Below are 26,737 nucleotides of genomic sequence, written 5' to 3'. Positions count from 1 at the left end.
ATGTGTTTCAGTGCTGTGTGGTGACGCAGCTGTCCGCTCCTTACACACTGCAGAGGTTCAGTAACAGCAGTCTTGTGGTTCCAATAATGATTGATTTTCTCCTCCCAGTTTCCCAGAGTGAGAGAAAAATAATCACATGCGGACCACATGATTTTGTTTTAACTTCCAAGAAGATAAAAGACACAGCTTTAGGGATATTTCCCACTTTAGTCTTTATTTAGCATCAATAATAAGCTGTTTTTTTTTTACAGGAAAACTACAGATGATATTAAAACACACTGAGCAAAGTTGGCATCTTCCTCAGACAATGATTTTTTTTAGCTGTATTGTAAAACATGCGTTATATCAGATTTCTTCAATTTATTAAACTAAACATCCCTACACTATGACACAATCTCAAGTCAAAAAGTCCCAAACTGTCAACTTATAATCACAGAAAACTGAAAAATCCTGCTTTAAATCCCATCCCACTATTTCAAAACTGAATTAAAGTCTTTTCCCTTTAGCTTTCAGCTCTGAAGCTGTTCTCGTCCTGTCCACTTAGTTTCTTTTTAATCACCTTGCTGCTTTGCATGGATCGGTTGTTTCATTCAGTTGTCTTTTACGTTAATATTTCTAACTCTCTCATAAGTAAATGTTTCACCTTGGACATTCGGCCCATATTGTCCGACTCACATTTCTCGACTGTTGCCAACGTTCTATTGATTCATTGAGTTTTGCATTTTGTAAAGTTGTAACTTGATTTTTTTAATTATTGAGGGAAGTTGGCATGACAAATATCACTGTAGGGTCTTTAGGTAAATATTTAAACTTGCTATATACTTTGCCACACCAGTCTTAATTCTTTACTGGAAAACCCTTTGGCTCAGCTGCTGTTTTAAATGTCTTATATACATTGTAGTAACTTTAAAAGTGAAGTTTCAAGTTTTTTTTTTTTTTTTTTTTTACAAAATAAAGTAACATTATGAAGGACCAGCAACATTTTACTAAAGTTTTGGATTTTTCAAAGATGCATAAAATGTCCAAATAAAATTCAGTAATCAAGGTGAAGACACAGTGATGAACAGAATTAACTCTCACGGGCAATATATTTGATTTTATTAGAAAAAAACTAAACAACTGTACAATTTTTACACAGAAAAAACTAAAACCCAAAATATCACATTAACATAAAACAGATTTAATTAAAAAAAACTATAAAGTCAGTTCATGTCCAAAGAAAAAGCTGAACGTGAACCAGGTAGACATCCAGGACTGATCAGTTTATCTGTCAGCTGCTGCTTCAGTCTGTAGTTTGTGTCTCACCTGGTCTCCACATCAGTGTAGTTTTTTTTTCTGGCTTCCTGTCTCTGCTCTGATTGACTGCACAGTCACAGCAGGTGGAGTGCAAGGAGGTGAGCAGCAGCTCCTGGTTGGAGTTCTGCTCTAATGAATATCTGAGTGTCTGTGGTTCAGTCGTGAGCTCAGAAGTCGGCGTCCAGCCTGAAGGTGTTGTCTGTGGTGCCGGACATGACGCCCATCCTCTGGTACTCGCCCACCCGCTTCTCAAAGAAGTTGGTCTTTCCCTCCAGAGAGATGTTCTCCATGAAGTCGAAGGGGTTGTCCACCCGGTAGATCTGCAGAGAGAAGACAGAAGAGACGCTTTATTCTCCGTCAGGTCCGACCAACAAACACCTGCTGCTTCCTGCTCAAGACCTTTGAAAGACCAGAGTTCTCATGCAGTAGTGTAGGAGTGCTGCTGCAGTAGTGTTGTGAGTCCAGGTGAGCTCAGTCAGGCGTCTGTGTCGTGCTGCTGCTGCTCCGTCAGTGAACCACTCGTCCTCTGATCACAGCCTGCAGCAGCACTCAGCCCCCATCATCGGCTGAGGTCCGTACCCCTGCGCCTCTCATCATCACACACCTGCTCGTCCTCCACAACAAACAGCTGGAAGTTCACCTGCAGCTCTGGTCTGAATGAGGAGCAGCACAGCAGAACCTCAACATCAACACTCCTGCTGCTCAGCCGGACTTTAAACTTTGGAACTTCTCTGAATGATGAAACTAAAGATTTCAGAGACATTAAAGCGTCACACTTTAATTAAGAACAACGCATTAATCTGATAACTGGACCTTTTTTCTGATGCTACATTTAATGAAGAGCAACTTTTTTAAAATGGCAGCTACAGAGTTAGAGTGAAGTCTCCAGTACGTCTGATTATTAAGAATATAGATGCTGTGGCTTTATCAGGAGTGAAGGATGAGAACTGACAGCTCAGTCTGACAGTAAACACTAACTGCTGGTTACTGCAGCTTTTAAAGAGCTGAATGTTTGCGACCTGCAAACACTGTAATCATCATCATCATCATCACATGGACGATCTGCCTGCAGGCTGGAAGCAGCTGATCTGACTGCAGCTCTGACTGGGATCCAGTAAATGTCAGTTTCTACACAACAAACAGCTCCAACAGTCTGATCAGTGGCCTCCTCCACCTCTAAAAACATCACACTGAGCTGACATGATCCTGCAGACGTGACGCTGGAACTCCTGGTGTCTCGGTTTAAAGAAGCCGATCTGTGCAGACGCTGTAACTCATCCAGCTGCTGCAGATGAAACCCTGCAGCTGTTAGTGGAGCCACAGCTCAGTGACTCGGCTAAAAACTGAAACTCCTGGTGTTCCTCGACCAGAAAGGTTTCCGCCGAATTCAACTTTGGAGTCTTTGTTCAAGTGTCACTGGACGGTGGATCAGCTTTACTGGGAGCTGCGGTTTTGTTTGTACCTTTGAGAAGCCGAGCTCCAGCAGCAGTCTGTCGGCCACAAACTCGATGTACTGCTTCATCAGCTCACAGTTCATCCCGATGAGCTTCACCGGCAGAGCCTCAGTCAGGAACTCCTGAACACAGACAGAGCAGCAAAACCATGAAAACCAGCAGCAGAGAAACCAGAGCGACACGTGGAGGATGGACCTGCTGCTGCCACTCACCTGCTCGATCTCAACGGCGTTTCTGATGATGGTGGTGACGGTTTGAGTGGACGGTTTGTTCAGCAGGTGTTTGAACATGAGACAGGCGAAGTCGCAGTGCAGACCCTGAAGGCAACACACACACATACAGTTTTAGAGCAACAGTCTGAGCAGCTTCAACACTCAAAGAACAGAAAAGCAACGTGTTTTCATGATTAATGTTTAAAGTCAGAGCTATGAGGAAATTAGGAGCTGAATACGAGATGAGCTGCAAAAAAACTGACAACTCATTAAACACCTCACGTTACAAAAAACAGACATTTATGTCCTGAAACGTAAACGGAGCCGATCAGTTATTGATGGGTCTGGTGTTTGTGTGGGGCGGCACCTCGTCTCTGCTGATGAGCTCGTTGGAGAAGGTCAGGCCGGGCATCAGGCCTCTCTTCTTCAGCCAGAAGATGGCAGCGAAGGAACCAGAGAAGAAGATTCCCTCCACGGCAGCGAAGGCCACAACACGCTCTCCTGTGTGATCAGTAACAAACAAATGATGAATATCAGCGAGTGGTAAAGCGGGAGCATCATGTGGAGTCTCGGCGGGCAGGTTTACCGTAGGTGGCGTTCCTGTTGCCGATCCAGTTGAGCGCCCAGTCGGCCTTCTTCTTCACACACGGCAGAGTCTCGATGGCGTTGAACAGGTATTCCCTGAAGGTCAGTAAACGCACCGTCAGACGCCAGGACAGACCAGCAGGGTCCAGTATAAACCAGTAGAGAGCAGCTCACCTCTCTTTGGGCTCCTTGATGTAGGTGTCGATCAGGAGGCTGTACATCTCTGAGTGGATGTTCTCCATGGCGATCTGGAAACCATAGAAACAGCGGGCCTCCGTCACCTGCACTTCCTGTGTGAAACGCTCCACCTGGTGGTCAAAGTCAAGAACAAGATGAGGAAACAAATGAGCGTTTAATAGCAGCAGATGAGCGGAAAAAACATCCACACTGACCCTGAACCTACCACACACACAACTAATGGGTGATCAATAATCGGGTTCTCACCAGATTCTCGTTGACGATGCCATCGCTGGCGGCGAAGAAAGCCAACACATGTGAGATGAAGTACTTCTCTTCTTCCTTCAGAGTCTCCCAGTGCTGCAGGTCTTTGGACAGATCCACCTGAACAGAGAGACAAACTTTAACATCACGTCGTCCACCTGTTTCTAATGCGATGTGTCTGAGAGCAGCAGCTGCTTTTACCTCCTCTGCCGTCCAGAAAGAGGCCTCGGCCTTCTTGTACATCTGCCAGATGTCGTGGTACTGGATGGGGAAGATGACGAAGCGACGAGGATTATCTTTCAGCAGCGGCTCCTCCTCCTCTGAGCTGCTGCTCTTCTTCACGGCTTTGGGCTAAACAAAAAATAAACAGCATCTTTAAGCTTTTTGCAGATCGGCAGAACACATTCTGAGACCCAGACTTAAGATTTCAAAAATCCTGCTACAGCCCTGAAAACCCCTGGTAACTCAAAGTCTGTTTTACAGCTAAAATCAAAGCTTTTCTATCATTAATCTACAGATGATTTCCTAGATTTATTTAGCAAAAAGTAAAAAATATTTGTTACAGTTGTCTGACAACAGAGAAAGCTCATGAAACACTTTTGTTGTTCCACACAAAAACAACAAAATTTCCACTTTAGAGCAGTCAAAAACTAAATATTTGGACATTTTGTAGAAAAATTTGTTGAATTAACTAGTAAGTGATCAAAAGAATTCCTCACTTGTTTTTTGTCATCCACTGATCAACTAAGTGCTGCAGCTCTTTATTTCTATTCAATGACAGTTTACTGTAATTTCATGTAGAAATTAATGAACTAATCACAGTGAACCACATTTAATGAATGTTTCAGTAACAGAATATGACAGCATGATCAATAAATACACATAAGGTTTGACTGTGTTCTATTTCAAAACTCAGAATAAACCTTTGGATGAAGAAATCTAAAGACGAGAACTGAAGTAGCAGAAAAATAATCAGCAAACATTTTAATAACTGATACATGAATTTAGTCTAAATTCTGGTAAAACTGTGGGAAAAAATCAGTTATCTGCATATTTTAATGCTGAAAAAGAAGATCTGCTGCAGTTCTTTGTCTTATATCAGTTTAAACTGAACATCAGATCTTGGACTTTTGGGGACCAGATTAAAAATCTGTAAAAAGTATTTAAATGTAATTGATCAGTGATGTAAATATTAATCTGCTGCAGCCCTGTCTGTCTAAACTGTACACACAATAATCGATGATGTATTGATCATATCAGATTAAATCCTCTCTGATGGAGGACAGTAAAGGCAGTAACAGCAGTGAGCAGCAGAGGCAGCACTGACAGCTCACTGTTGGCGCCACATCCACAGTTTAGGCGCCACATCGCCGCATTAAAGGACACAAAGTTGCGTTCAGGTGATCGATCTGCAACACTGATCGTTTATTAACTGAATCAGCTGAAACTGTGAAGCTTCAGCAGCTTTTCTCTCACTCACCGCAGCATCGTTGAAGATTTTCCGCGCGGTTTTGGACGCCAGGATGCGGCTGCTGCTCAAACTCGGAGGCTGGAAGGAAACGAAGACTGTCAGCAAACTGAACACAACACTTATCGATAAACATAGCGACTGACTGATTGATTGATGAGGTCAGCGAGCTGAAACTCTGACTGAATGTGGGTCAGTCAAGATGAGCTGAGGAGAAAACGTCCACAGTGTTTGCGGTAAAAAGCAGCATCATGCTGGTCTACAGACGGACATGGGATCGTTTAAAAGGCTCCCGGAGCTTCAATTAGCGATATTTATTGATTCCTGCTATTTTCGATTATCGATATTTGTTGATTCTCACCGTGTTTTCTTTGTCCAGCGATATGTTGTTCATCTGACTGCTGACTGTTTTCTCGGTGAGGTCGGAGAGAGGAGAGCGAGCAGAGAGCATGGTGGCTTCCTGGTTCACACGGAAAAATAAATTAAAGAAGTAAAGGAACTAAAAGCAGCAGAAAGCTTAACTAACTAACTAGCAGCTGACAGACGGAGAGCAAAGACTGAAGCGGCTTCTTCTGGCTGCTCTCGCCTTTTTATTGAAATCTTGGCGCTAGAACGCAGCCAGCCAATAGGAACGCAGCTCGTGCAGGCCCTTTAAAGAGACGCAGCGCCGCTGCCAATCAGAGGGAGAGACGTCAACACAAGCCCAGCACGGACTGAGGGAAATTCAAACGGCTTTGTTTGTGCGGGGTCACAAAACTACTCACAATGAGCGCTTATAAAACGTTCAGATTGTTACTAAAACACACATTAGTTTGCATTAGAACTGTGATTTAAAAATACCGACGTGAAGTTGAGAAAAATATTGAAATCACCAAAAGTAAACCGACTTCCTTAATGAGCTATTATCTTGTAAATAGCGCATATTCGTAATTAAGTTAATGCAGAAGAGTTGAACTGTCATATATACACAAAGTGGTCTGGATACTAAATGAATCGGGGCTTCACAGCTGTTTACATTCACTTAAACTCGACTGAATTCATTATGAATCGATTATAATGTTGTGTTGCTGCAAAAAAAAACTCCGTTTATTGTTTTCTTTAGTATTTAAACGTGTCTGACACCAACTTGTATTTATTTGACCTCTTATTAAGGCGCCGTAATAAACATGAGATGGTGTTAAGAGGATTTGTATCTCGTCTGCTTCCCGCTGCCGCGCTTTTTGTTGTTTACTAAGGCGTTGTCCTCATGGTAATTTAGCGCCAAAAGCCATTTAACACTTAAAATATTTAGACTGTGCATTTTAAGGTTTCGTGTATATTTACATATATAAGAACTAAAGCTGACATTTATGATTTATACATAATAACTATCATGTCAGACAACAAAAGAACACATCCCTGCTGTATTTGTCGGTTTCTCTGTTGTCATTTCGATTTAATAAGTCCGGATTCAAAGACTGAAATATTATAGTTTCTTGCCTCTGATCATCTGAATGTGTGGTCCCTTTGATACGATCAGGTTTCAGCTTTTGTAGCCGGCAAAATGACGACAATAACAGCTTCATTTTTCCCTCTAAACAGACGGCGGTGACTTTGCAGCTGTTTCCGGGAGGAAGCTCTGTGATTGGCTGCTCCAGAAGACAACGACGTCACCTGTTACGTGTCACGTCGCCCCCTGGAGGCTGGGATGATTGTCTGTAATATAACTCCTAAGTAAAAATCGACCCGACTTTTCTTGCTTTTTCTTTAAGACTTTCTACCTTAAATTGGCTTTCCTTCAGTTGTAGCTGACTGATAGGGGGTCACAGGTATTTATTATCATCATCCCTACATTTCACTCGTGGCTAATGGTCTAATAATAACTCAAAACTCTCATGGCTCAAGGTATAGCATAACATATGATCAGACAGGACTTCAATAACCCTGATGGAATTTCTTGTGTCAGATGTTGCCTAAAAAGCAACATGAGAATAAATGCAATGGCATATAGAATGGAATAGAATAGAATAGAATAGAATAGAATAGAATCACTTTATTCATCCCCAAAGGGAAATTCAATATAAATTAATATTTTATTAAAATTAAACAAGTAGAAAAGTAAGAAGTTGAACTCGCAATGACTCTGACATAGTGAAGTAAAATTGCACATGATAATGAAATACTGCACATGAAATTGAAATGTTATACACAATACTGAAACTGACATTGCACAAACTATTAGGAACATTTGATATTATTGTTCAGATTTTAGCAGCCAATGTTGTAATTGTGCTTTCTGTCAAAGGCAGAGGGATGTAAATTGTGAAACTCCCTTTGAAAAGTTCTCAAGACTGCATGATAGGTACCTGATCAGTAAGTCATAAAAACTCCTCTGTTTAGACGGGGCTGTTTCAGTTTAACATAGATAACTTACAAAAATTAGATTTTGTTTCTGTTACAACAGCTTTTAAGTTTTCAGAAACCCAGACTTATAAGTAGCTTTCAAAAATGTTTTATCTCCCTCGTTATTCTTTTCTTTAAAATCTAAAACCACTTTTACAAAGTTCTAAACATTAGATCATAAAACGGTGACTTTTGAGGGGCATCGTTTTGTCAAGTCAGTTGCAGTACCACCATGCCGCCACACGGTGTCCCTGTTGGCCCGCTCACAAGGCCCCACCAGACCAGTGTTTTTTGTAAATTTATTTTTCCTGGTTTTCTTTGGCTCTTTCTAAATATCGGTCAGTAAGGCAAGTGGGCGGGTATCTCCTCGGCCAATGACGTGCGCTTCTTACGTTCCCGACACAACGTCGTGCTCTCCCATTGGTCACACCCCCTCGACTCTGCCTCGGGATTGGTTGATGGTTGTTACTGGGTGGTGTGGGGAGAGAGAGCGGCGGAGCTCCGGTTGTATAACTCCACACGTAAGAGCCCCGCTGTCGTCGAGCAGAAACTTCATATACGGGACAATGTATGTGTTTATATAAAGCACTGCAGCCTGGAAAACAGAATTAACCTCCTTTTTGACCCGCAAAGCTGTGAACCCGACTTTTAGCAGACACTTAAGCCCTACACTGAAGCTGCTGAGCACATCAAGAAAATATTTTCAAGAGTTTTTTTGTTTTTATTAATATTTTGGAGGTAGTCATTTATCTTACAGTTTAAGTTCTTGGATACTTAAAATGAACTGGGCTCCAGTTTGAAAGGGTAATTAAATGACAACAAAGAGAAATAAAATGACAACAAAATACGCAATCTTTTCTTCATCTTTCTGTCCACTGACCCATGTCTCATAATTTGTCCATAGCCGCCACCATTTCGTGACAGGCCCAGAACTGAGAAATGTTACTTGGGTCACTTTGACCGTCAGTTTTTGATTATGTGTCCAGACACCCAGAGACAAACAGTACTCTACATCTAAAAAGATGATTGTTTGCTGCTTCACCTATTTTGTACAACAGAAGGGTCAAAACCTTTGAGTTTTTGACAACTTTGAGGTACCATCATCTATTTAAAAAGCAGCTCCATAACTGACCCATTCAGCTTTTCTGTTTCCATTGCAGAGTAGATTCATCAGATTCAATTGCAATGCTAGCTCTAAGTATGAAATACAGTTTGTTATATCAGCCTATATGGTGAGTTTTACGTTGTTGATGGTGATGCTGGAGTGGAGAAGACTGCGACTCGACAAGGTCATCAAAAGGCAGAAAAAGTGACTCTTATTGTCCTCTTCAAGTTTTACAGTATCTGGACCCACACTGCAGTATTTTTGGGCAGATGAGCGTTTGTCTCCTAAAAAATGCCCTAAAAGAGGCACTACAGGGTTTGTCCAGCTCTATAATGTCCTGCAAGTTCCTGTGGTAGAACAGGAACTATCATTACCTTGGACTTTAGGGATTAAAGATGACCCAATATAATCTGACCTTGTATACACTGACCAGCCAGTTGGTGGAGTAAAGAATCTGTCAGGTGTATTGATAGTATAGTAGTGCACACAGTTGGAGAAACTTACAACCACTGATTTCAACATAAACTAATTAAGTTCTTATCTCCAAACCCAACATAGTTAATGATGTACTTTTGTGGTGTAAATTTATTCAAAAAGAAAAGTCAATCAAGTTTTGTGGACGCAAATGAGGCAAGGTACACAAGGTACACATGTCCTCTGCCCTGTATAGTATATTTAATGGAATAGTCAAATATTTTGCTTTTTTTTTCTTGTGCCTTATCCTGATTGGGAATCTTCATGTCTGTGTATTCATATTCGAGTCAGGTTGTGGTTCGTTAACCTAGCTTAGCATGATGACCCATACCCTCTATAACTACCCAGTTTTATTTTACAGCTGGATGGGTACAAATTAAAATCAAAATTTTAACCTGTAAGTTTCAGAAGTGTTAGTAGGCATATCTCTGGATTTTGGACAAAATTAACCCAGCTTTTTGCCAATAGTTGCTTTCAGGCTTTATGCTAAGCTAAACTCGCAATTACTCCAGACATTTAATATCCACTTTTTCAACTATTTAAATGCTTAGCTATTCCTTTAACTGCTAACACGATTCCTGATAAATAAGCTAACATTTGTGGGTGTTAATGATAGCATATTTTTAAATGCACCAAAAAATAAAAATGACGAGGCTAACAGCAACCTCAATGCACCGCTTTCCTCAACAGTGAGGTGACGATATCTTTGGAAGGTTTAACTATTCATAGTCCCAATAAAGGGTGCTGATTTATCATGTTAGCAAAGTTAAAAATGCACCTTAAATCTCAGACTCTTAAAATGTTTAACTGCTCATCAAACTTAGCCGCTAACAGACCAACAATAATCCAACTCTGATTTTTGTGGTAAGGTTTTATTATAAAAGCCATTTTCTTTACCATTGCTTACAGGCAAATGTTCAGAAATGGAATTATTCCGATATAAGCTGTTATTATTAAGAATAACATTTAATAACGAGGTATTTTCTGGCTACACTATGGGCCAAATCAAGCTATCAAAAACAGCACTTTTTCCTCAACAAATGTTTATTAAATAATAATAATGTGTAAAGCAAAGATAGTAGGTAGTATCACAGTGATGAATACTGTCCACTGACGTTTTTAAAATATCAATAACTCGTACTGTCAATAAATGCAGATTGAAATACACGTAACATTCATATAGATATCAATATATTTACAATATTTACAGTCAGACAAATAGAAGTAAGCTAATAACAGAAGCACGATACAGAGGCTTTGGCAAACAATAGAAAGAGTGCATACATTTTGCTAAACGTGACATGTACACATGAAGTAAACATGATTATACATGGAGAGAGTACAAAAACAAGCAAGATTAAAAAAATCCAGTGCAATGTCAGGTTTTTGTTGGTTTCTGTCTGTGAATGAATAGCAGCCTGCCGCCTTCATGTCCTCCTCCTCCTCCTCCTCCTCCTCCTCCTCCAGCGGTGAGTTTGTGGTTCGTGGGAATAAAATGTCCTGAGCAGGGCGGGAAACTCGCTGTCCTCAGCTGTTAGCTCCGTCTACATGATATATGAGATTAACCAGACAATGGCAGCACTCGGATCTTATACAAATACTCTTAATCATTTGAATTACTGTGACATGAATACAAAGTAGTTTTACTTGATTAAAGGATCCGAGCACTTCTTCAACACTCAGTAGGACGGCCATCTTGACAAAAAACTTCGAATCTGACTTCCCCAGGTTTTTTATTTTTTTTGACCCTGTTCTGAGAGTCTTGTAAACGTAGCCAGGGCCCGATGACGGGTAGAGTAGAAAACATCGTCCTGATGTGGCTGGTGTAGCTGATTGGAACAACCACACATTTTTACTTTGACTGTCTGGTTGGCGGTCGCTTCCCCCCCCCCCCCCCCCCGGGTCCTGAGTTGGCCCTATGGGCTCTGTGAGTCTGTTAGTTGGCGGTGGGGACCAGCACACCGACAGGAAGCGTGGGGCCTCTATTTTGGCCCTTGGTCAGGGCACCCTTGTTGAGGTCTCGGGTTTCGGCGGGCCAAGATGACGCCCTTTTGGTGGTCATGTGCCGCCGGGCGTGTTTGGTCAAGTGGTCGCTGCGCATGAAGCGCCGGTCACACACGGTGCAGACGAATTTCTTCTCGCCAGTGTGCGTTCGGCGATGGCGGGAAAGCTCGTCAGAACGGGCAAACTTTTTGTCGCAGCCTTCCCAGTGACAGCTGAACGGCTTTTCACCTGCAGAGGAACACGACAGGACTGTTAGAACCAAAGAGGAACCAGAACCACGTTTAAAACCACACTGACACTGAGAAGAACTAAAACCAGAACAGACATGTTTTCTACAGTACGTTTTGTGTTTCCCTTCATAAGTTCACGAGTTCACATATCCGTTCTTATCAGCCTTCAGCAAACATAATTTTCTATCAACCCTTGGTCGTGTTGCCTAAATGTCACAGAGAAAACGAGTCAATGAATGTGTTAAATGTATGTTGTTGCTTTGCACCCTCTATGTTAAATGTTAGTGCTGAGTTCACAAACATCATCCAGGGTGGTTCTGGATGGCTGACAGGTGACCTTTGGGTATTTCTGTGGTCAGGTGACTGACTCGTACCTGTGTGAGTGCGCAGATGAGCCTTCAGGTGTGAACTCTTGAAGTAGGTTTTCTTGCAGCCGGGGAAGGTGCAAACGTAGTTTCGCCTGCGGGAAAAGTCGACCTGCGTGGTGCCGCTGCTTGTTCCTGATGGCATATAAACTGGGGCCGGGGCCAGGGGGAGCAGCTTGGTGTTGCCCAGAGTCATGACAGTTTGTGGGCCTTGTGATGTCTGGGAGACGGGCGGCTGGGGCACCACGAACATCACGGTGCCCTGCGGTACGGCGGAGCCCACCAGCAGAGGCTGAGCGAAGCTGGAAGCAGGAGACTGGGGCAGGATGGGCTTGGGCCCCCCCTGAGTCTGCACCTGAACCGGAGCCTGAACAAAGGCTGAGATCATCCCCGTCTGGCTGCTCACTGGGAAAACCTGGCAGAGGAGTGGAGAGGAGGAGACCGTAGAGGAAGACAGTGGGGCAGAGTGAGGAGGAGATGCTGCAGAGAGCGGAGAGGACGGGATGTCGAGAGATGGAGGAGATAAAACCTTCTCCTCTGGAGGTGTCTCTGGAGTTCCCGTCAGAGGTGATGTGGAGGTTTCTGTTGGCTGGGTGGCAGGTGGAGGTGTGGGAAGGCTGAGGCTGTCGGCGGTGTGGCGGATGACGCTGGTGGCCATCGCTCTGCCGGGCGGAGCCACGCAGGATAACTCTGTGTAAGTTGGAAGTGCTGAGGTCGGTGAGGCGATGGGGGAGGACGAGGGCTGGGGGAGGCAGGTGTGGGAGTCGCTGAGGATTGTGGGACAAACGGAGACGCAGGGGCGGGGTACGACGTGTCTGGAGGTGGGACTCGAAGAGGAGGAGATGGTGGTGGTGAGGACAGCGGTGGTGGAGGCCTCAGCAAAACTTGGACTGTGAGGCGGAGTCATACACTGAGGGAGACAGGAAAAAAAGGATAAATGTTAATCTAGAAACTGCAACTAACTATTGTCTATTTGTTGTTTATCTTCAGGGATCCCAAATGTAAGCAAATCTTGAATGCTCACTTGTTGAAATGTCTTCTGTGGCTAGAAAATACATCTAACTGCTAAAAAGATGAACATTTTCTTCTCTGTACAGCATCAGTGCGTGTGTGTGTGTGTGTGTATATATATATATATATATATATATATATGAAATGTATAGTACAACATGGAGTCCCGAATGGCTTAGATTGTCCTCCAATGATAACGTATGGCCCTAGATGCTGTTTTTATAAATAAAAAAGCTTTCTTTAAACACGAACGGGAATTTGCTCTGCTTTTAAGAGCATTCTTCAATTCAGAAACTCTAAATTCTGTATGAAACGGGATCCCAAATGTGTTCAACCAAACTGTCCTTGAAAGGAAAGCCTATCATGTTTTTAAATTCTGTTGACTCCTAAAAAGATTAAACAAGGTGAATGTTTGTCTTCATCTTTCAACTCCAAGTTCTGGTATGAACTGGGATTCCAAATGTTTTCTACTGAGTTCTGTCATGATTCAGAGGTTGTTTGTGTTATTTAATATTTGTGTTGGATAGATATTGTGATGAACAATTGCTTATCTGTTTTCAAAGCAACTTATTATTTGTGATGGGACAGAGAATGAGCTCTGCACATAGTTCAGGCTGTTTTATGCTCTAAAATACAGATTTTAAATTGTATTACAACAGTAAGTTTGGTTTCTCAGCAAACAAAATAAAAGTCTTTTTATATTCACAGGGAATGCATATAAATGATGGGATTCTGATTCTTCTCTGTTTTTCTGTTTTAGGCCCAGCAATGCTGATAAATTATGAAATGAACAAATGTCGTCTTCTTTTCACGGCAACTTCAAAAACCATTTGGGATCCCAAATGGTTTTCTGAAAATGCATCAGGCTTCAATGGCTTCAATGGAACCTCATATAAAACTAAAATATGTATTGGTCATACCTCACTTTGTTTTATGTCAATACAGTTTTTCCAAGATATATTTTTACTATATAAGAGATACATTTACATCCAATAAAATACCACCGCAAAAAAGGTATTTAAAAAAAAAATGAGTTCAGTATCATGAAAAAAATCCACAAAGTGTTTTTTTTTTTTGATAATGAATGTATGTTCCTCTTTTGTGTCACTAACTACTTGATATATCATTATATTTTTTTGGGAAATAATACATGGCAAGGTTGTTTTTTCGCTTTAATATCAAACCATTTAGGTTTTTGTATGTTGATTTATTTTCCGAATAATGCTAAAGACAAAATGTTTTTATTATTACATTTTTTTTTGCAAGACTATTCTGTTTCATTTTAGGTGCTTTGACTGTGGATGTAAAAACAGCGTCTCACCAGTGACGACAGGGCGATCAGGTCTTTGGGAGCGTCTCCTCCCTCCGGGTGGAGCTGGATGGAGTCACAGGAGTCGGAGGTGGGGGTGAGTGGGCGGGGCTTGTGCAGTCTTTGACCCCAGAAACTCATGCTGACGAGCGCCTCGGCAGCCTCCAGGTCGTGGTATTCGACGCACGGCTTCTGCTCCATGGCCGCCGTCGTCCGTCCGTCCCCACCGTCAACCTGAAGATGATCAGGAGGTCAGAGATCAACAGGAGCCTGAACGTGCTGAATCTGAAGCATGTTTGGTTTTCATAATGTTTCGTTTGACTCACTTATGACAACAATCAGAATCAGAATACAAAACAAATAGGAAGTGAAACCAAAATCAGACACTAAAAACTAATATACGTAAATGGCAGGGTACAGGAATGTTGGCACTATTTTGCGTCCACAAAACTCATGCATTTCCCACACTGACAAAGTTTACTATAGGTGATGTTTCAGTTTTTAACTTTCACTTCTTTCAGATACAGAAATTCAGCCGTAGTGGTTTCTCAATAACAGGAAACAGATTTTTGTTATCGACTCTATGATCTCACTTTTTGAGGGCTCGGGTTGGACGCTTTATTCGATTACAGAGGTTGGGTTGGAAATGTGCAACGGTTTTAAACATTTAAAATATCTGTGATTGTGCACCATGAGGTCACCACTACCAATCGTATGAGGCATGAGCAGGAGAAACATGTAACTAACAACATAAAAACTTCAAAATGTCTTCTTTAAAACAAACTGGGAATCCAAATAGTTCCAGCTGATTGGTCACATGATTTCAGACTGTTGATTTTGAATAAAATACCTTTTTTTGTCTTGTTTGTTGTCCAAAAATGAATGCGACGGCCAACAAGAATTGAAAAACTCAACGCAGTGGGTGTTTCCCAAAGCTCAAGATGACGTCCGCAAATGTCTCATTTTGTCCACAACCCAAAGGTATTCAAATTACTGGTGCAGAAAAAGGACAAAGCCAGAAAATATTCCGCTTTAAGAAGCTGAAATCCGAAAATTTATTCATTTTTGTCTTGAAAAACCGATTGATCCATTATGAAAGCAGTTGCTGATTGATTTATTGGTTGACAACTAATCCGTTAATCAACCAATCGCTACAGACCGAATGTAAATGTGCATATATATGTAATTTACATGCTACTTATACACAATAGAAAGTTAAGGCTGTAGTCACTGTCTATTTTTGTATGATTGTTGAGATTTTATCTAAAATTCAAATGTCTAAATTAGCATCAATTTTGCTCAACTGTGGGGGGTGCAAACTCTTCATTGTAGAGATTCAGCTAAATGAGGACAGAACAGCACCACTTTACCAAAAAAATTATAAAAATCATGTGAATTGGGTGGAAATAGACCCAATTTTAGGCCAAATAGTATCTGTAATAAAGAGTTCTCCAATGAGGTAGTGAGATATGGTTATTTTTTTAGTGTTTAATGATAAATGAGAAGCAGCAGCACAAACCAGCTGCCTTCTCCACTTGTCGTAAACATGCTAATCTTTCCCGCCGACCCGACTTGAACGCACCTCCACTGCTCACTACTTAGCAAACTCCTGGGTGTCTATTACACAGCCCAGGTTCTTCTTCTTCCTCCTCCTCCTCTTCTTCTTTTTCCCCTCCTTTGGGAACGAAAGCGCACACCACCCCATATAATTACCAATGATGTCACAGTTTTCCCACTTCCTCCTGTCGCCCTGGGCTGCAACCACCACATCAGAAAAAAATGTAAAAACCTGCATATGTATATAAATATACAAATAAATGAAAAGAATAAAAAGAGCAAAGAGAAAAGTGTAGGTGGGAGGTGACTCAGGGACAAAGAGCTCCTGGGTGCGCGGTTAAGTTGGCTGGCATCTGGCAACTGCTCAGCTGCACATACAGGAAGGGTGGAGGAGGAGAGCGAGCGAGGGGCGAGAGACCTATAGAGATGAGAGAGAGAGAGAGAGAGAGAGAGAGAGAGAGAGAGAGAGAGAGAGAGAGAGAGAGAGAGAGAGAGGGGCCCCTCTGCAGCGCTTCACCCAGGCTGAGGGGAACCTCCCTGCACCCAGAATAGATGACGGGAGGTGTTATACTCCCCTAACAAACCCCCCCCCCCCCCCCCAAAAAAAAAAAAAAACATGAAACAAGCCCCGCCTCCTCCTCCTCCATTAACATGCACCGACTCGCCCCGAGAGAGAGAGAGAGAGAGAGAGAGAGAGAGAGAGAGAGAGAGAGAGAGAGAGAGAGAGAGAGAGAGAGAGAGAGGAAGCTCCCATCAGGAAGTATAGTTGGACAAAACAAAGTCAATCTGTTGCAACAAACACACACACACACACAGACACACACAGCATCACACTCCGACACTATGATTTCCCACGATCACACAAACACACCACACATAATGAGATTACAGCAACAGGAAACAATGCAGAGACTTATTCACAAATTAATGCTGCCACTTAACAATTATTATCAAGATCACAGGTACCTGTTTACCGTCAAACACCTCACCCCATTTTTTTATTCACTGATCAACCTGATTGACGATTTATATCCATTTTTGTCTATTTTTTTGTCTGATTTTTAAAAAAAAATTTGTTCCCCTCCATAATGTGGTTGTGTTGTTTCTTGTGCCGCCTCTTTGTTTTCAGGTGCAGCTTCCTGATTCATTGATCAGCCGATTAGCAGAAGATCCAAAGATTCACATAACAGATTTGATCAGTCTTGAAGCAAAAACATCAAAGAGTCACAAGGTAGAGCTTCTCAGATGTGAATATTTGCTTATTTTCCAAACACGTCTGCTTTTCAGACTGAACAGATAGAACATGCAACGTGAAATAAAATGTGACAGGCGCAAATTTTGAGGAGAAAATTGAAATAGCTGACAGATTATTTTAGGCAGAATGGAGGCACTTCTTGTTACAGCTGCACCTAGGGAAAAAATACTTATTTTATGTACCATATTATTGTAAATTAAGGTCAGATAAATCACCACATGTTTAACTCTGATCTCTGCTATTTTAACTCCTAGAAATCACTGGTTGCAGTTTATTTTGAACTCTATTAATAGATCACATCGAGCTGAATTAAACACATCCTGCTCACTCATCACAGCCAACAGCCATCCCACAACAAAGACAAGGGCTGCAACTTCACTGTCATTCAATCTGCTGATCATTTTCTCGATTAACCGATCAATGGTTGAGTATTATTTTTAATAACGACAATCGACTGCTTTCTAAAACTGTGACTTACTTCCAGAAACTCGATTTATTGTCATATTTGACAAAGAAAAACAGTCACAGTTAATCATTTGAAATCTGGGAATATTTTAGTGGTTTATCAAAGGCTAAACTAATCCATTGCTGAAATACTGGCTGATTGTTATTGTTATTTTTTTGTCAAACGTCTCCTGGTTTCAGCTCCAACAAAGACATCCAGCAGAATGTGATTCTTCTTACAAACAACAGAAAGCTGCAGCATCAAAACAAACAATCAGCTGTGTCTCCAACGTCATCTGTAAACTTTCTGATGGAAAGATGCATTGCAGGGATGCAACTGTTGTTAATGCACACACACGCACACACATGCAGACTGCGGCGGCGCGCGCACACACTCACACAAAATCTGGGGACACTGAGTTCATGTGACCTCAGATAAACCAGCCGCCAGCTCCAAAATAAGACAAAACGAGACGGCAAGGAGCTCCACCAGGCGGACCAGCAACCCGGGTCCAGGCGGCAGCAGCTGACCGACAGCGGTGAGCGGTGTTATCAATATTCCGGGGTAAGTTATGGCAAAGAGCCGCAGTTCAGGGGCCGGAACTCACCTGACAGGAGCGCTCCGAGGAGAAGCTGAGCATGAGGAGGAAGAGGCGCTGACAGAGTAAATAAGCGGAGGCAGCAGCGGAGAGCGGGACTATAACGATCTGAGCCGCTGCCAGCAGACTGGCTTCAGCTGGGAGCCAAAAAAACACAGAAACAAAACTCAGAGCCGTCTGGCGGGTGGTAACACGCAGCCAATCACAGCCAAAGGTGTAGCGGGCCGCGGCCAATCAGAGGCGAGGCGGTGCGTGATCGGTACGTGGCTGCGACGCCATTGGCCCGGGGCGGGGTGCGTGGCTGTCGGGGGCGGGGCCGCGGAGTCAGCGGTGTCAGAGTAAACCCGGTGAACCCGGCGGCGCGCACGAACTGGGGGAAAGGTTGGGAAGCAGACAGGCGCGAGGCGGCACCGCGACACCGGCGAGGACGCGCGCGACAGGCCAGGCATGTAGTGAGCAACTGCACGAGCCCAGAGGAGTTTACATACACTTTATTATTCTTATTCTTATTATTATAACGAGGGAGAAACTGCACATACAGCAGCGGCTCACACTCAGTTATGTCTTTATATCAGCTTACACAGATTCTGTTGGCGAAAGGACAAAAACAACAAACAAATTATGTTGCTGCATTTTAAAAGCACACACAGTTGTTGATGTTTACATATTTAATAATTTAAAGGCTGAAATGTCAAACTTTAATTTCATGGCCACCTAAACTATTGTTTACATTCTGTTTTGTGGTAGAAATGAAAACAAAACAAAAAGGGGTTTAAAATATTGCTGCAATTTTTTTGAGCACATTTAAAACCCACAGTTGTCATAATGTTTGCATACATAATAATTTAAAGGCTGATTAATATTACGGTTGCCTAAAATAATATTTACATTCTCTGTTTTTGTGGTCAAATTGAAAAAATTTACTTTTAAATATATGGTGCTGCAATTTGTAAAAGCACATTTAGAACCACAGTTGTCATGATGCTCGTAGGTTTACAATTATTTAAAGGTTGAAATGTCACACTCTAATGTTATTGTCACAAAAAATATTATTTATAATCTCTTTATAGTTTAAATAAGAAACTAGTGCTGTTTCCAGTCATGTGCCAATTCAACTGGCTCTGTTTTAAAGCTCGAAATGACAAAAAAAAACTTTTTAAATATATGTTGTAGTTTTTTTAATGCATATTTAAAACCACAGTTATTATATTTGAATGATGTCAAGGCTGAAATGTCAAACTTTAACTCAGAATATAAGATGATAATGAAAATAGATGCCAGTTGAATTAGCTGCCTGATTAGCACTTATTAATATAAAAGAAGTATTTATAATCTCTTTATGGCTAAAATGACAAACTTGAAATCCTTTACATGATTTTGTAATGTAAAGTGTTAATGGAAATATATGTGTTGTCAATTAAACAGTCTTTGTTGTTAAGGTAAAAATGGAAAAAAAACACAGAACCACAGTTAACATGGTGTCATCATTTAAAGTTATTTCAAGGTTGACATGTCAAATAGTATATGAATTAAATTATATATATTAAATGGTTGATCATACAAATAAACTTCATCTTTACGTCAAACTTCACATGCTGAAAATCATAGTCACACAACTATAACATATTAATGAAAAAAGCACTTAGTGTGCTCTTTTTTTAAAGTATGTTTAGGAAAATATCTATTAGACATATTCTTAGAAACATTTTTAAAATGCTTGCAGGTTTCTAATGTTTTCATGGTAGAAATAACACATTTAGGTTGTACTTTTTGAAAGACTGTAGTTGATACAAATAAGATATTCAACAGTTAGGTGTTCTTTGTTGCATACATTATTGTTTTTCTCACTGTTCAAATAAATGCATTTGAACATGTGAAAAATAAACTGCAACAAGTAATTTTTTTGAGGACAAATGCGCAAAAGTGACTGATTTGGGTTTGTCAAATGTGAATATTTACTAAGTTTCCGTCGCTTCTGTGAGAGTAAACTTAATGTCTTATTTGAATACCTGAGTATCTGGCAGAATAAGCAATTTTAAAATGTCAGCTTGGGCAAAAAACACGTCAATCACAGCCCTTTTTGAAAAAATTGTATTGTTACTGACAGCATCTGGGTGTGAAAGTGTGTGTTACTGTCTCACTCGGTTGGAGCAGATATGTAAAATGTAGATGTAAACAGTGTGTGGTGGAGGAGGAGGAGGTGCTGTGTGAGCTACAGTAGCACCATTTCTTTGCAGCACAGATTATAAACAACATGCATCTCTGGTTACATCCCACACAGACGGACACAGCAGCAGCAGCTCATGGATGACATGAAGCTGGAGCTGGACAGGTCAGCAGCAGCAGCAGCAGAGAAAACGTGAACGACAATATGCAGACTGACGAAGCTGCAGCTCAGCCTGAGAGGAAAACAATGAAAGGACTCATCCTGGAAGAGAAACAAGTCATCCTGCTGCAGGTATTTGGGAATGTGGAGTCGGCTGCAGCAGCACAAGGAGAGGAAAGTCCACTGGGGTTTTTTTCTGGCTGCAGTCCTGGTCATTTTTTCCTTCTTCACGTGCGTGCACCGCCTCAGACATGTGCACGTTAAATTCATGTTAAACACAGAAACAAAGGCGGAAGTGAAGAATCAAAGAATGAGACAAAAGGCAGAAACAAAAGCTCAGATCCTGCAGCTCTGGAGGCCCTCAACATATTTTCTTATTGTCTTCTTCCTGTACCATTTTCCTCTCTGGTCTCTTGTGAGTCCAACACTCTCCTCCTCCTCCTCCTCACCCCCCATCATCCTCCTCCTCCTCACCCCCTCCCCGCTGGGCCGATGAACCCAGGGACTCCTATGCGTCGAGGTTGTAAACAGCCTCTCCAATAAAGAATTCCAGGGCGGGGCTAGAAGCCAGTCGGAGCAGGAACCCACCACCATCACCACATCCTCCTCCCACCCCCTCACTACCACCACCACCACCACCTCCTCCTCCCCCCCCCCCCCCACACACACACACACACACACACACACACACACACACTTGTGCACACTCCGGCCCAGTACCGGCTCCTTTGTTGTGGCTGCATGTTAACCCTTTAGGCTGGAGGTTGAGCCGCACTGGCACCACCACCACCACCACCATCATCATCATCATCATCATCTTCATGACATGAACAAATAGTGGAGGGGGAGGAAGAGGGGAGGAAGGTGGAGGTGATGGAGGGCTGTGGAGTTACGACATCCTGTCTGAGATAGAGGCAGACAAAGAGTGAGTTTCACTCCAGGAGCTGGACGCCTGTTTGTGATGCTTCATCTCTCAGTGTGTGATTGACAGCAGTAATCTCCTCACACAGCCGGCCTCGCATCACCGGCTCGCCTCAAAAAACCTCTCAGCAGCGGCGGCCTGGCTCGCCATGCAGCTCATACACGAAACCAGATCAACAGCTTCGTTACTCAAAGTGAATTAGCTGAACATGCTGCTGCTGTCTGCGGAGAGAGAGGTGAGCGCTGCGCTGTAAACTCAGCCCAGAGAGGAGACAGAGAGAAAACTGGGACAAAAGCAGACTCTGGCAGCAGGCAGGGGTGACGTGAGTTCATTTTCATTTTCAAGTTCAGCGAGGTTGTGAAATAAAAAAAAAAGGGAAAAGAAAAACACACAGGCGGTCCGACCATAAAAAACTGTTTCCAGGCAGAAAACACTCCCAGACTTGTGCAGGAGGAAATCAAAGGCAGCTCAGCTGTTTGCAGGATGAAGTCAGAGTGAAAACCCTGGAGTGTACTCCGATTCCAAACTAAACTCATGTATTAATGAAACACTTATCCACGTGGCGCATGCCTGATTTTAGACACTTTTGTGCGCTAAAGATGCCTCTTCTCTCTAAAATTAAAGAGGCATTCACTCTTTTGGTTGCATTGCCCCAACATTTCTTCTCGACTTCATGCTGATGTTGTAAAAATAAAGATTGAAGTGTGCTGAGTCTTGAAACAGGTGAGTTGGAAGGAAATTTGGAGATGATATTAAACCTGGAGTGTTGAACTTTTGTCTGCCCCTTCTGGCAATGAGAGTAATTACAAAAATGCTGTTGATATGTGTTTATGACATATGCATCACCGTCTTCCATTTATCGAAGGTTATCTTTCTCTGAATGCTGAGTTTCATTTTTGGAAACTTCTCTAGGTAATGCTTCGGGATAGCCTAAACTGTCTCCATCTCTATCTGTCTCTACAGATACGCCTCTCTTCTTGCCTGGAAAATCAAGACTGACTTTATTTATGTATTAATATCAATACAAATAAAGGCAGTCTGGCATTGTGATGACAGGAGACGATTTCAAAAAGGAGGGGCTAACGAATGCAGCTTGAACGAGAAAGAACCAATCAGCGTACCACGGATGTGACGCACAAACAAATCGACCTTGTAGTCCATGTAGTCCAAACAACAATGGCATGCAGCCGAGAAAGCGTCGCGGTGAATGATTACTGCTGTTTTTGTCACAAAAATCTGCAAATACATGGGGTACTCTCAAGTACAACACTTATTTTTGAAAAGGCTACGCAACAAAAGACTCCTTCCGAACGATGAGCGGTGTTAGGAATAACTTTAAATCGGAGCCAAACCAAGTCGGTGCGTATGTGTAAAAGTTGCTTAAATTTACTCGCACGTTTGGAACGGGATTTTCCTCTGTACAAACAATGGCAAGAAGGCGAAAGTAACGAGCCATCCACTGCCTCCTCATCGTCGGAAACGTCAAGTGAAAAGAGGCAACGACTAACGCCATCCAAAACGCCAAGAGACCACAAAAAGATTCGCTTTGGCCCCCCTCCTCCGGCATCATCTTTATGGGTAATCCAGGCGCTGAAGATGACGCAGCATTAACTCCCGCCTCCCGTGCTATGATTGGTCGTACCAAACTGTACCGGGAGGGAAACACGATTCAATTCGCACAATGCCAAACTGACTCTCCTGTATCTCCTAACATGGAGATAGGAGATTACATGGAGATTCAGTTTGGATTTTCCAAGCTACCTCTCTTCAGCTCTGGCAAAACAGTATTGCTGGTAAACGCAACACTACTGGCGCATTGGAGAGGAAACTTAGTTTAAAACCAGGGAACGGTCAATTATAGCTTTTCAAAATAATCGTCATTGGCCAGAGTTTTGCCGATTAAATGCCAATATATTCTTAATTTCTCATAAAACAGTAGATGCTGTTAAGTGTCGGACTCACACAGAATGATGTCCTTGTGTTGTTTGTTCAATACATGGAGCTCTGACTCCATTCAATCCTCAGTCCTCCCCACTGTCTTCTCAGTAACGTACAGGACTAAGTTACATCCAGGCAACATTACAGGAGTGAGCTGAGCCGACAGTGTGAAATTAACAATGACTCCACGTCTCCCATTTCAGTTTAACTCTCTTTGTCATATGCCATGACAAAGACATGCTTTGTTGCGTCGGTCATGCTTTTCATTTACGTAGCATTGCTGAAGTTGTGCTAACCTAGCTTAAGTTACTCCCCGTCTGTTTATGTTAGCAATAACATTGCTGTAGTTATGCCAGCCTAGCATTGCGTTAGCTAACAGCTTAAAAGCCAGTAACGGCAGAAATTACGTAAGTGTACGAAATATTTGTGAGTACAGACCGACTGTTCATCACTTCGTCAGCTGTGTGTGATTTTATACTTGTAAAACTTTCCTAGAACCCAGAAATATAACATTATTTGCATGATGACACTGCAATGTAAAGTCTGCAGGAAAACACAGTGAAATGAAATGTGTCAGCTGTTAACACCAGCCACTACTAATGGTGAACAAATATAGCATTTAATACTAAAAAAACAATTGCCACAGTTGCCTTAGCACACTAATGTTGATTATATGGATTAATTCTAGTAAAAAGAAGGATTTTACTGCCTCTTTCAATAGATTTCCAGAGATTTTAATCTCCATGAGACTTTTACTCAGTAAACGCTGAAATGGATAAGAAGTAAAGCAAATAAATATCTTTCAGCAGCAAACAATTATGAACTACAGTTACATTTCTAATAAAACTCAAAAGTAAACTCTTAAATTCTCACAATATAGAGACAAATAAACAGAAATATTTCCTCCTCTAAGAAAAGATGCTCTAGCCTAGCCGCGCTAGACCCCATGTTCTGAAGGCACAAGGGTCTAGGCACGCTCGACAGGGAGGGAGGCAGGCTAAAAGGTTGTCTATCAAATCCCTCTGCAGCAATTGGGTAGGTACACAACCAATCAACGCAACGAATAGGCTGACGTAGTTCCTAGAGCACCGGCGGATTGTGGTCCCATTAGCTTCCCAACCAGCGGAGCCGCGGAGCCAACTGGTATATTAAGGATTTGCCATATCCCGTCGGCATAAGTCCAAATACGTCTTTCTTCTCAATGAAACACTTGAGTGCCGTCCTTTGTTTATCTTTCAAGTTGAATTTTAGCTTCAATCTTTAAGGGCTGTGGCCAAAGCCGAGTCGAAAGATAACTGTTTATTGTGCGCTGGTTGTTTCTGTCAGAATCGTCGCGCCTCTGTCGTCACTTCGTTACGCCCGCCTTCTGACTCTACACTTCATGGTGATTCGTCCAGCCAGTTTTAGGAGAATCCAGCCTCGAGCCTTATGGAGGGTAACTAGACCCACCCTGGCAGAGAATTAAATTTGTTGCCGTGGGTTGTCTAGCGCGGCTAGGCTAAAGATGCTCGGGAATTCATATGAAATCACGATAAAAGCATTAGACAGATATAAAAGTTAGTTATACAGTGGTGGCCAAAACTTTAGACCAAACTGCAAAACTGAATGTTATTGCATCAAACTATTCCATACAATCTTGACATATTTACTGTGAATTACCCATTCAAATTCACATTTATTAACATCACAATTGAATTTGTTTTACACATAACTAAAGAGAAAGAAAATGTTTTCTAAATTCCAGGTGGTCTAAACTTATGACCGTTTTGTTTGTGCTTCAATATGTAAAGAATATATAAAAACCACATTTTTACTTAACAACTACCAATAATATAGTCTATGTCAATAATTTGTAGGGTATCCCTTCTGCTTGATGACTTCTTGCAGCCTGCGAGGCATGAACTCTACCAGTTTTCTGCAGATGTCTCCAGTAATTTTTGACCAGGTTGACTGACAGTCTTCCCACAGCTCCTCTTCATTTTTTTTATATGAATGGACTTGTCCCGATAGTGATTAAGGATTTTCCACAGGTTTTCAATGGGTTTCAAGTCTGGAGACTGCAGTGGCCAGTCCAAAACTTTAAACTTCTTCTTGTTCAGCCACTACTTGGTCTTCTTTGCCGAATGCTTCAGGTCGTTATGCTGGAAAATGTCTCGCGGATGCCCTAATAGCTTCTTCATACTCGGTAACATCGACTTCTGCAAGATGTGAATGTTCTGCTCTGTCTTCATGATGCCTTCAACTCGATGTATACGACCAACCTTGCCTGCTGACATGCACCCCACACCATGATGCTGCCACCTCTACAAGTACAACATGAGAGCATCAGATGGCGCAGTGTGCGTTAGGAGAAACACAGGAGAGGCTCTCAATCCAAGAAACTTGCGTGGCACAGTGAAACACAAAGGACTAATTTTCTTTACATATTGAAGCACAAACAAAACGGTCATAAGTTTAGACCACCTGGAATTTAGAAAACATTTTTTTTCTCTTTAGTTATGTGTAAAAAAAATTCAATTGTGATGTTAATAAATGTGAATTTGAATGGGTAATTCACAGTAAATATGTCAAGATTGTATGGAATAGTTTGATGCAATAACATTCAGTTTTGCAGTCTGGTCTAAAGTTTTGGCCACCAATGTAAGTTCTCACCTGTCCACCTCACAAGCTGTGTTTACACGTCTTGAGCCACAGAAGGAGGAGACAGAAATTAACCAGCATCCCTCAATTACTCTCAATCTAAGGTGATAATTGGCTGACTGTCACCATGGAAACAAAAGCGTTGTGCAAAGCCTAGTGGGTTATTATGTCCGACCTGAGCCCGGCAGAGTAGAACACAATAGAAAACATGGTAGAACGCTGGACTTGGACAGTGAGGAGGATTTATAGGATGTGCTTTTTCAAGTGGGGACATTTTTAGAAAGTGGATTATGTCAATGAGGATCCTGAACAGTGTAGAAATACAAACGTGGGTGTTTAAATGTTTGCTTTGCAGCTCGTCACTGCTCGGTGTGGCTAAGAGCCTCAGTTAAATCACCACACAGTGTAAACATGTCTCAGTGACAGAAATAAATCCTCTGCCCCAGGGTTTGTTTGCTGACGTTGTGACCCTCTATTGCAGCGGTGGTGCACATTACTGCACGGTCAGAGGTCGATCCTCCTTTCAGACTTCCAAGAATCAGACCTCCAGGAATTACAACCCCTCAACCAACGCTGCTCACGTCCAGGCTGTTTGAGATATTCACGTTTTTAGCACTGAAAGGCCACGTTTAGGACTTCCTCCAAGGTTTAAAGTGTGTTTGGAGTCAGTTCAACTCATGGTTCTAGTTATTGCACACATTAGTTAACTGCTAACAGATC

General features: G+C 42.1%; 2 protein-coding genes and 1 non-coding gene across 4 annotated transcripts in view; all 3 read right to left on the bottom strand.

Annotated features, from left to right (window-relative positions):
* Positions 1-1,081: 1,081 nt before the first annotated feature.
* Positions 1,082-7,076, bottom strand: LOC110953091 (ribonucleoside-diphosphate reductase subunit M2-like). Its single transcript, XM_051960599.1, has 11 exons — positions 6,936-7,076; positions 5,818-5,916; positions 5,469-5,537; positions 4,190-4,339; positions 3,992-4,108; positions 3,722-3,855; positions 3,549-3,643; positions 3,330-3,463; positions 2,963-3,067; positions 2,759-2,872; positions 1,082-1,616 (listed from the first exon to the last, which is right to left on the bottom strand). The coding sequence occupies exons 2-11, from the start codon at positions 5,905-5,907 to the stop codon at positions 1,464-1,466; spliced, it is 1,161 nt and encodes a 386-aa protein (XP_051816559.1). The 5' UTR covers positions 5,908-5,916; positions 6,936-7,076; the 3' UTR covers positions 1,082-1,463.
* Positions 1,763-1,899, bottom strand: LOC127530431 (small nucleolar RNA SNORD94). Its single transcript, XR_007937021.1, has one exon. It is a non-coding gene; the product is annotated as a small nucleolar RNA SNORD94 (small nucleolar RNA).
* A 3,194-nt stretch (positions 7,077-10,270) lies between the features above and the next one.
* klf11a (Kruppel-like factor 11a) overlaps positions 10,271-26,737 on the bottom strand; it is a 28,750-nt gene continuing 12,283 nt past the window's right edge. The window contains exons 1-4 of one of the 2 annotated variants that reach the window (XM_022196945.2): positions 18,201-18,343; positions 14,349-14,570; positions 12,026-12,926; positions 10,271-11,649 (exon numbers count right to left, since the gene is read on the bottom strand). In XM_022196945.2, coding sequence (XP_022052637.2) covers positions 11,354-11,649; positions 12,026-12,926; positions 14,349-14,570; positions 18,201-18,233 — 1,452 coding nt within the window. In that variant the 5' untranslated portion in view covers positions 18,234-18,343 and the 3' untranslated portion in view covers positions 10,271-11,353. Of the gene's footprint in view, positions 11,650-12,025; positions 12,927-14,348; positions 14,571-18,200; positions 18,344-26,737 lie in introns of those variants that run through there. The other variant, XM_022196944.2, reaches the window with a different exon arrangement.

The sequence above is a fragment of the Acanthochromis polyacanthus genome, chromosome 16 (assembly GCF_021347895.1).
Source record: "Acanthochromis polyacanthus isolate Apoly-LR-REF ecotype Palm Island chromosome 16, KAUST_Apoly_ChrSc, whole genome shotgun sequence".
Classification (NCBI taxonomy): domain Eukaryota; kingdom Metazoa; phylum Chordata; class Actinopteri; family Pomacentridae; genus Acanthochromis; species Acanthochromis polyacanthus.
The sequence above is the reverse complement of the archived record's forward strand: the minus strand, read 5'-3'. Positions and strand labels throughout refer to the sequence as shown.